The 11310-nt window shown below is 41.4% G+C and overlaps 1 protein-coding gene across 1 annotated transcript; it reads right to left on the reverse strand.

Annotated features, from left to right (window-relative positions):
* Positions 1-696: 696 nt before the first annotated feature.
* LOC309473979 (plexin A3-like) lies at positions 697-10210 on the reverse strand. Its single transcript, XM_082136277.1, has 3 exons — positions 9666-10210; positions 7414-7514; positions 697-2106 (listed from the first exon to the last, which is right to left on the reverse strand). The coding sequence occupies exons 1-3, from the start codon at positions 9825-9827 to the stop codon at positions 2061-2063; spliced, it is 309 nt and encodes a 102-aa protein (XP_081992403.1). The 5' UTR covers positions 9828-10210; the 3' UTR covers positions 697-2060.
* Between the last annotated feature and the right edge of the window lie 1100 nt (positions 10211-11310).

Raw genomic sequence — 11310 nt, forward strand, 5'->3', positions numbered from 1 at the left:
TCATGCGGCAAGCTTTTGAAGGTAGAGCCAGCTTAGCGCACCGTCCAGCGGAGGGCGGGCAAAGGTGGGCTGCTATCGCTTCTTCGACCGGCGGCAGCGAATGGTAACCTCTGTTTTTAGCATCGTCAACAGCGGAGAATGCTAGCGAAACAGAAGAGCGCATTCTAGCTGAGAAGGGGGCGTTCCAAGACTTAGCGACTTCTTCGTGTAACTCAGGAAGAAAGTGCGCTGGTCTGGACGCAGGCGAAGCGCGCTCCCCGGGAAGAAAATATCCATCCAGCCGGTTGTGAGCAGGCTGTTCAGGCGTAGACCACTCGAGGCCGAGGCTCGCCACGGCCTGTGCGAGTATGCGCATCAGCTCTGACTCGATGCTAGCTCTTTTGCCTGACGATGCGCGGACAGAGGGCGCGAGATCCACAGAGCTCGCCCAATCCTCACTGCCCGATGCCAGGAGAGAGCAGGAATCATCCTCCCCCAATGCGGCTTTCTCATCAGCGTCATCGACGGAAGCGGCGGCAGACGGCGGCCGCTGTCCGTCAGGAAGAGACACTGACGAAGCCGGTGAAGCTGGCGGGCGAACCGGCGAGCTTTGACGGGTGGGGGAAGGTTCTGGGACCCGCTGAGCACGGCGCTTTTTACGGCGCGGCACTACAGCGGGCGGAGGTGCAGTCTCAGTGAAATATGCCAGGCGAGTCCTCAAGGCAAGGCAAGTTTATTTATATAGCACATTTCATACACAATGGCAATTCAAAGTGCTTTACATAGAAGAAATTAAAATAATAAAAAGAAATAAGAATAATTAAAACAGTTTAGAAAAATAAAATGAAATACAGTACAGTACAGTCGGACGAACAGTGGCACAGTGCTCATTCAGTAAATGCATAGCTAAACAAAAGTGTTTTGAGTCTGGATTTGAATGTGACCACTGTAGGAGCACATCTGATCTCTTCTGGAAGCTGGTTCCAGCTGCGGCTGGCATAATAGCTAAAAGCAGACTCACCATGCTTAGAGTGAACCCTTGGTATTTCTAGCTGATATGATCCTAATGATCTGAGTGATCTGTTGGGTTTATATTCAGTGAGCATATCTGCAATGTATTGAGGTCCTAGGCCATTGAATGATTTATATACCAGTAATAATACTTTAAAATCAATCCTAAATCTAACTGGGAGCCAGTGTAAAGACCTGAGGACTGGTGTGATATGTTCATATTTTCTGGTTCTGCTCAGAATCCTAGCGGCAGCGTTCTGTATGAGCTGCAACTGTCTTATGGTCTTTTTGGGAAGGCCAGTGAGGAGTCCATTACAATAATCCACCCTGCTGGTGATGAAAGCATGCACAAGTTTCTCTAAGTCTTGTCTGGAAACAAAGCATCTAATTCTTGCAATATTTTTCAGATGATAGTATGCTGATTTAGTTATTGCTTTGACATGACTACTGAAACTAAGGTCTGACTCTAGTGTCACACCAAGATTCCTGACTTGATTTTTAGTTGTTTGACCCCTGGAGTGAAGGTATGCGTTCACCTTGAGAACTTCATCTTTGTTTCCAAATGCAATGACTTCAGTTTTATCTTTGTTTAACTGAAGAAAGTTTTGGCACATCCAACTGTTGACTTCATCAATGCATTGGCACAGGGAGTCAATTGGGCTGTAATCGTTAGGTGATAGGGCTAAGTACAGCTGTGTGTCGTCTGCATAGCTGTGGTAAGCAATTTGGTTCTTTCTCATTATTTGGCTCATTGGGAGCAGAGTCGCCATAGGCGGTAGCTCGCAGTGATGGCAGCTGCCGTCAGCGAGCGCGAGAGCTGCATGATCCTCACCCAGGCAGGAAACGCAGATAACGTGGCGGTCCCCGTCGCTGAGTGTGGCTCTGCACGAGCCGCAGGAAGGCATCTTTAAAAAGACGCAAGCTCTTTTAGACAGTGTGTGTCGCGGCGGCAAACACACACACAACAGAGAGTGTAAAGGATATAGGCGCCGGATAGCGCAGCAGGAAGGCGATTGAAGGCGGCGCGGCCAGCGACTTCAGTGACAACTCGTCCCGCTGCAAGTGCTTCCTCAGACGGCGCGGCTTCTCTCCGGATCCAGCGATGCATGTGCTTCGCTGAAGAGATGAAAAATCAGATATCAGCTGCCTGCGAGCTGTATTTATAGACCTAAGCCACGCCCCTTTCGATGGGACGTGACGCAGTGGGCGCGAAGCACCCTCATTGGGTCTGACGTCACGCTAGGCCTCGCTCGATAGGCTGCTGCAGTTGCCGCAGAACAGCCAATAGGCACACGAGCCGTCTTGCCTATGTCTGTATGCTGCCGCAACGCGTTTTACAATAATACAAAATTAAGGATAATTTTTTGGCTTCAATATCTCGCGGAAAAGGGATTTTCCCCTAGCGTAAGATACTTACGCAGTACGAGAGACCTCTCGTAAGAGAACCACAAACATTTGTCAGAATAGAAGAAAACTAAATGTCTGGTCTGAATAGAACACATGAATATATGAGTATAACTATGAGTATATGATATTAAAAGATGCAATAGACTAAAAGCATAAATGGATCAATACAAGAATAATGTGTGAAAGGATTAATCATAGAAATAACCATAAATAAATAATCATACACATAGTTTTTGTTTAACAAGATTAAATTTTTAATATGAATGAGTATGAATGAATAATTTGTACTTTTAAGTTGCATTTGTTTGGTTCTTTGTTCAATCTCAAACAATTATTACAACTATAATTATTAAAACTAAATATATAAAAACTAAATAGAAATGTGTTCACAAAATAAAATCTAAACAAAAACTAACAAAACCATTAGACTACACTCTACACGACATCTGCTCCTCCATATCACTTCGTATCTGCTAACCCTCCTAATGAACATCTATGGAAAAGTGCCAGATATAAGTGGCTGTGGATGTAGTGTAACACTCCAATAGAATATTTTGTGGAGTTTACACTATATGAAGAGAACAACTGTCCCGTTTCTGAAATTAACAGTATGGAGGAGAAATAACAAATGTCAACACAAATAGTTCAGCAGAAAACCCAAGTGTATTATACAAAACAAACAAAAATAACAATATGTATACAATTAACAATTTCACAGCATTTACAATAGTGTGCGCCCTAGGTGCAAAGATCAGATTCCACCGGCGGTGTGGAGAATCCGTGAGCAGTTTCTGGACAGTTTCTGACTGTTTAAAGTCTTCCAGGAAAGTAATCCATCAATTCAAGATACAGACGTACTCCTCAAAGACGGGACGGCAACACACACTCAAAACAGCCAGCTAAAACAGGCAATCCCAGATCGATCGGTCCCTTTTTTTATGAATGAGATTCCAAATCTCCCGAACACCGGTAAGCCGGTTACTAGTCTAGGTAAAACACCACCGTCTAGTTCCTGTTTGGTGACGTGTGAGGTCAAGAGAAAGCTCTCGCGATGATGCGGTTTGAGGTCAAAGACAAATACAGAAGGGCGTAAAATACAGCGTTCAGGAGAAAACAATTAAACCAAATGACTAAACATCCAATTTTATTAGTCAATATTATTATATAAAACCTTCCCCTTATTTGGCCACGCTACAGTAGCATCTACTTTAACACACAGCTGGACCGGCAGCTCCACACACTGATCCACTTGAGAAGTGAATCTCTGGGGTTCGTCTGCTCTCTCACAGTGATCACGGCGAGAACAACTGAGGACAGAGAGAGAATAAACTCACATTAACACAACAGTTCCAGCCTTGAGAGGTTCAGAGTATCAACAAACTCTAATATAACACTGAGAAGGTTTGAGCTCCACTGAAGGACTTCAAATCGTCATTAAAGCTGCTTATGGGCAAAACATTCATTTTCTTCACAGGGATTTCAGAAATATTCTTCAATAAAGAGTTTTAAGCCATGAATCAAACCAACCAGCTTCCAGACGAATCTTAAATAAAAATGTAATTTTTAGCATATGAACTTGAGAAACCGTGTACTTCCCAGACAGTAAAATATACAATTTCTGACATCTTAATTATGAAGTATATCACGATTAATCGCATCTAATATATATGTGTGTTGATATATATATATATATATATATATATATATATATATATAGTGGGGAGAACAAGTATTTGATACACTGCCGATTTTGCAGGTTTTCCCACTTACAAAACATGTAGAAGTCTAATTTTTATCATAGGTACTCTTCAACTGTGAGTGACGGAATCTAAAACAAAAATCCAGAAAATCACATTGTATGATTCTTAAGTAATTAATTTGCATTTTATTGCATGCATAAGTATTTGATACATCAGAAAAGCAGAACTTAATATTTGGTACAGAAACCTTTGTTTGCAATTACAGAGATCATAGGTTTCCTGTAGTTCTTGACCAGGTTTGCACACACTGCAGCAGGGGTTCTGGCCCACTCCTCCATACAGACCTTCTCCAGATCCTTCAGGTTTCTGGGCTGTCGCTGGGCAATACGGACTTTCAGCTCCCTCCAAAGACTTTCAATTGGGTTCAGGTCTGGAGACTGGCTAGGCCACTCCAGGACCTTGAGATGCTTCTTACGGAGCCACTCCTTAGTTGTCCTGGCTGTGTGTTTCGGGTCGTTGTCATGCTGGAAGACCCAGCCACGACCCATCTTCAATGCTCTTACTGAGGGAAGGAGGTTGTTGGCCAAGATCTTGCGATACATGGCCCCATCCATCCTCTCCTTAATACAGTGCAGTCGTCCTGTCCCCTTTGCAGAAAAGCATCCCCAAAGAATGATGTTTCCACCTCCATGCTTCACGGTTGGGATGGTGTTCTTGGGGTTGTACTCATCCTTCTTCTTCCTCCAAACACAGCGAGTGGAGTTTAGACCAAAAAGCTCTATTTTTGTCTCATCAGACCACATGACCTTCTCCCATTCCTCCTCTGGATCATCCAGATGGTCAATGGCAAACTTCAGACAGGCCTGGACATGCGCTGGCTTGAGCACGGGGGCCTTGCATGCGCTGCAGGATTTTAATCCATGACAGCGTAGTGTGTTACTAATGGTTTTCTTTGAGACTGTGGTCCCAGCTCTCTTCAGGTCATTGACCAGGTCCTGCCGTGTAGTTCTGGGCTGATCCCTCACCTTCCTCATGATCATTGATGCCCGACGAGGTGAGATCTTGCATGGTGCCCCAGACCGAGGGAGATTGACCATCATCTTGAACTTCTTCCATTTTCTAATAATTGCGCCAACAGTTGTTGCCTTCTAACCAAGCTGCTTACCTATTGTCCTGTAGCCCATCCCTGCCTTGTGCAGGTCTACAGTTTTATCCCTGATATCCTTACACAGCTCTCTGGTCTTGGCCATTGTGGAGAGGTTGGAGTCTGTTTGATTGAGTGTGTGGACAGGTGTCTTTTATACAGGTAACGAGTTCAAACAGGTGCAGTTAATACAGGTAATGAGTGGAGAACAGGAGGGCTTCTTAAAGAAAAACTAACAGGTCTGTGAGAGCCAGAATACTTACTGGTTGGTAGGTGATCAAATACTTATGTCATGCAATAAAATGCAAATTAATTATTTAAAAATCATACAATGTGATTTTCTGGACCTCTATATGCTTTGTATGTAGGAAAACCTGCAAAATCGGCAATGTATCAAATGCTTGTTCACCCCCCTGTACACACACACACACACACACACACGTACGTGTCTAAGGCACTATATAAATTAGACATTATTATTATTATTTTATATATTTATTTATATATATTTAGTTGGGTAGTGCCAACTAAATCTCTCTTCAATGGGAATTCGAAAACAAAACAAAATGTATTAAATTTGCTGAAATCCCATCAACTTTTACAGATGCAAATATCATCACTGTGACCTTCAGTGGTCGGCCATAAAGTTAGTTATAGTTAGAAAAACAATAGTGTCACTATGGAGAAAATAAATGTGATATTTTACATCTGGAAGCTGACTTCTGCGCTGGAGCGAGACCCGAGCGCTCAGACATGAACACACACACACTTCATGAATCCCTGAAGGGCAAATTCAGACATCTGAAGATAAAGCTGACATCTGAATCTTCAGGGATAATCACTGAATGTGACGGTTATTGTGGAAGAGAGAATGACGGAAGTATGTTTTGGCTTTTAATTATTTTTTAACCACAGTTTGAGTTCATGGCTGAAATCCAGCTAATGTTTCTCTCGTGACTGAGATCAGAGGAGCGTCAAGGACCCGTTTATGTGAATCATAATGAATATTTCCACTTCAGCCTGAGGAAGAGTTTGATGAACTGATGTGCAAAGACACGCTAGATGGTGGTAAACCACACACACACACACCAAGACAACAGGTTCAGGACGACAAGTTAAATCCTTCAACCCTGTAAAGCCTGGGACATCAAATAATAGTCCGAAAAAAGAAGTTTCACTAGTTCACACTTACAAATAAGTTAGATAGAATAAATGCGTATTTGGCGTGCTGTCCGAGGAGAGGGCTCCGGGCTCGGTATTCGGCCCGAACCCAGAGTACTCCCCCCGTATTCCTGGCTGTAAAAGATTAAGCCAAGAGTGAGGAGTCGGGGTGGTGGAGGGATGCTGGAAAACTGTCAAGGAATATTAGGTGAGTTGACAGTGTGGATATATATATATACACTTCTTGTCATGCTGATTAGGGTAGACATAATTGTTTGATGACGAGTAGATTGGATTGATTATTTGAACGTGCTCCTCCCGAACTTTGTTTATAAAACATCATAAAATGAAATTCTGATGCTTGTAATGTAAATAACTGAGATATATATAACAGTACAGCAGATACTGACATAAAATGCATATAAATATCAGTTGTCACTCTTTATCTGCCAATGATATGTCTTAGTAAGATGATATTTAAAATGCTTAGTTTTATGATCAAAGCTGTAGTTTTAGAACATATAATGCAATGCAATACAATGATGATTGAGAGATGAACAAATAAACCTTCCTCAAAAGACCGATGATCATATTTTAAACTCCAGATTTTTCTAATAAATGATGTTTGGATAATCAATAATCTTCAGTTGCTTCAGTCCAGTAAGTGTTTATCTTGAAATATTCAAAGTTATTACATTTATCAGTACAGATTTCACAGGAAAAAGACACATGAATCACGAGCTGAAGGAGAATATTTGTACAATTATACTAGAAAACCTTTTACTTATGAATTATAAATCAGGAGAAAGAAGACATGTTGTAGAATGAGCAACAGGATTTTCAGAAAGTTTTGATCATGTTTTTCATGTATTAAATATGATACAGTAGGCTTTCTAGGGTTAAACAGTTCATTAATAGGTTAAATATTCAAGTTATTTTTGTCTGTCAAATGAGATGTAATGTGAAGTCGAGGAAAGGTGTTGATATGAAGGTGTTTGTGTGTTTGCTTACATGTTGTGAAGGACACACCAGCCGCAGTGAGGATCTCTGGAGCTCAGACACTCGAAGCAGCTCGTGTACTGAGAACAGCTCTCCACCGGCACACGCGTCACCTGCACAACACACACACACGTTAATCATATCACACACACAGAGCAAATCAGAGTATAACTGTCTGTGGTCAGACCATGAGTCGCTTCAGGCTAGAGATGAGCGCTGGAGGGTGACAAATGTTTGCTGCTTTCTGCGTGTGTGTGTGTGTGTAAGGCACAGAATCAGCTTCTCACACGCTGCGCCATCTGAAAGTTACGACAGAAATCAGCATTTGATTGACAGGAACCCTGAATTCCTCCTTCCGAAAACAGAATAACATCAGTGTGTGTGTGTGTGTGTGTGTGTGTGTGTGTGTGTGTGTGTGTGTGTGGAAGCAAATGAGAAATGGAATGAAAGAAGGTGGAAGTAACACATGATATATGTACTTACTAACACTATGTATAATTACAAGAAATTAACCAAACCATAACCTATAAATAGATCATTAATAATAATTAGTACTTACTTGTGTAATTATACACAAGTGTATAATATTTTTAATAAATAACTTATTAATCTAAGGGCAAATATAAACCCAGAGTGCATGATGGGAAGCATATGAATCCACTTTAATCACACTCACACACATATACACACACTCACACTCACTCACACACACACACACACACACACACACACACACACACACACACACACACACACACACACAGGTGTGAGTATCAGTTTACAGGGTGAGAAACAGTGATGGAGGGATGAAGACAAGCAGAGATGAAGAACAGATGGTGAGATAGTGAGGATGGCGAGGTCAGGTCTGTGTGTGTGTGTGTGTGTGTGTGTGTGCGTTTAGGGTTCAGGGCACATCCGTTTCTCTGTAATATTAGTTCACCATATGCAGCCTGTCAGCGTGTGTGTGTGTGTGTGTGTGTGTGTGAAAATATACAGTGTAAAATAAAGAAAACGAATATGCATTAAAGACAACATGTTTGACGCAAGCTTAATATTAATTTGTCATTTTAATACATGGTGAAAGTCATCATGTAACACACACACACACACACACACACACACACACACACACACACACACAGGCGAGCAGCCGTGAGCGGAGTTCATCTGATATTCAGCGTGTTAAACTGCAGCCTGCAGCAAAAACACACGCAAATGAATTCAAGATAAATGACACACACCCACACACACACACATACACACACACACACACACACACACACACACACAGACACACAGACACACATTACACCGGATGATAGTGTGTCAAAACACACACATTCAATCTCAGAGATAAGGAAAACTCAGCGCCTCAGGCTTCAAACATCAATCAAATATGTGTGACACGATGATGACATTACACACACACACACACACACACACACACACACACACACACACACACACACACACACACACACACACACACGTACATATCTCTATATCAACCTCTATATATCAGATACAACAGAAACTCAAAGCTATCAGCTGATGTGGGAGATGGTTGTGTTTTTACAAATGTTGACAGTGATAAGATAGGACGACATTCACACAGGACATGCTTTTACATTACGAACATCTCAAATATAATATATATTTTGCAACAAACATGAATAATTACATAAAGGAATGAAGGAAGGAATCAGAAATCAGATTGACAGAAAAATAAAGTTAAATGTAAAAAAAGAGCGAAAAAAACCATCAAATTTAAGAAAGTTAAAGGAACAAAAGGACAGAAGAACATCTAATATATTTATATATGTTGTTTAAGAAATGAAAAGCTACACACTCCATCAATGAGGGTTAGAAGAACTGCAGCCAAACATATAACATGCTAAACATAATAATCACTGCAATAATGATCCAGTCATTGACTCTGAAGCATTTGCGTATTTAGGCCGTGGAGTGTGTATGTATGTCAGTGTGCAATGACATGAAGATGAAACTATTGGTTGCATGATGAGCATCACGTTTGTAAAAGCTTTGTGCAGAACTGTCTTGTTGAGTTGGAATGAATGGATTATGCAGAACGAACACACAGCCTACTTGTGGGACTATTAAGATCTCATGCATTTTGACATTTTAATGGCAATTAAGCACATTTTGACATCAAATTCTCATTGCAACACGTTTTGAAAGTGATCCGGTCCAGGTGTTTCTTCATTGAAATCATCATTATGAAGTGTGTAAAGGCACGTGCTCACCTGTTTGTCGGTGAGTGTGTAGATGAACTGGAGGTCGGGGCTGAACAGCATGTCCCGTAACACCGGACTGCCATCGCTCACCGGGACGCTCTCGTACACCAGCGCCAGTTGGGAAGGGCTCACAGAATTAATCAGAATCTGACAAAACAAGAGCATCAACATCTCATTAATATCGCAATCCTCTAAAATAATTGAACACTAAATAACACTACAGTACTAATAACAGCAAGGTAGTCTGTATTCGGTATGCTACAAACCAGCTTTAAATTTCAGCAATTCTTTTCACATTTTTTGCCTTCTCTGGCCAAATACGTGTGGTGTTGTGTTCTATGATCATAAAACACAACACCACACGCAGACAGAAAAGCGAACTCGAAAATGCACGCTCATGTGACAAGACAGAGTGCACGAGAACGAGCGATAGCTCATCAACAAATCTTTGGTAACTTTGACCAAAGCCGTTTCAGTACTGTGGAATTTACGAAAACCCAACTGAAGGGGTTCAAAAAGGTTATTAATTGCAAGATGGTTACACAAATGAGAAGCATCAACACGGTCAAGTATTTTTGCCATAAACGGAAGATTAGAGATAGGTCGAAAATTATTAAAATCATCCGGCGAAGCGAATATATATACTGTATTTTTTTTTTTTTTTGTGGGGTACAGGAGTTACAAACACCCGCTGTCTGCAATAAGTCATTTATAATAGCCTACTGAGGACAGCAGGGCTCAAAACATCGAAGCAAGATTGAAATAAGCTTGCGGGAATAGGATCAAGCAAGCAAGTGGTAGATTTCATGCTTGATATCTCCCTTTTGAGAGCCTCAGAATCAAGATGTAGGAAATTAGTAAGAGAAGTAAAAACCCAGATGAACAGAGATGAGACAGTGAGAGCAGATGCAACAGAGATTTGTTAGCAAACATGATCAATTTAAGTGTTAAAGAAATGAAGAAAAGAATTACACAGCTGTTGTGAAGCAGGCAAGATGGTGGCAGCATCAACTTTAAGCAGTCTATTTATAGTTTGAAACAAATGTCTGGGATTTCCTTGATTGTTTTCAATAGTCTGAGAGAAATCAATTAATGCTCTGTAGTCACCCAGAAGATCCTTCCAAGCTAAAAAATAAACATTCAAGACAGTAAGACGCCATTTGCGCTCCATTTTTTGACATGCAGCCTTCCTAGTACGCAGATTGTCATTATACCAAGGAGCAGTGCGGGATGAAGTAACCTTATGTGACCTTAGAGGAGCAAAATAGTCAAGATTGGTAACAAGAGCATTGTTTAACTGTGAAACTTTCTCCTCCAAAGATGTAGAATGCAGGACACTTAAAGTGGATATAACAGAATTGGAAAAAACTGTTTGATCGATAGACTTCCACTTCCGGAATGTAGGCACACTTGAATGATGCAGCTCCAGATTAAAGAAAACAGCTGAATGATCCGACAGTCATATGTCAACAGTTGATAACAGTGATACAAATGTAATCACAAGATCCAGGGTATGGCCTTGAGTCGGGCCAGTTACCAACTGTGAGAAGTTAAGACAGTCAAGGAGCGATACAAATTCCTTAGCCGCCACAGAGTCACTTCGGTCCACATGTATGTTAAAGTCCCCCACAAGAAGAATTCTGTGGAACTTCAA

The sequence above is a fragment of the Leuciscus leuciscus genome, assembly GCF_965113295.1.
Source record: "Leuciscus leuciscus genome assembly, chromosome: 14".
In the NCBI taxonomy this organism is placed as follows: domain Eukaryota; kingdom Metazoa; phylum Chordata; class Actinopteri; order Cypriniformes; family Leuciscidae; genus Leuciscus; species Leuciscus leuciscus.

What these genes read in the sequence shown, in the direction of transcription:
- LOC309473979 (XM_082136277.1), bottom strand. Translation starts at nt 9,827, where the DNA reads ATGTTGATGCTCTTGTTTTGTCAGATTCTGATTAATTCTGTGAGCCCT. An exon ending in ACACACTCACCGACAAACAG is followed by an intron (nt 7,515 to 9,665) that starts GTGAGCACGTGC and finishes TGTGTTGTGCAG; the next exon opens with GTGACGCGTGTGCCGGTGGA. An exon ending in TGGTGTGTCCTTCACAACAT is followed by an intron (nt 2,107 to 7,413) that starts GTAAGCAAACAC and finishes TCATCTCTTCAG; the next exon opens with CGAAGCACATGCATCGCTGG.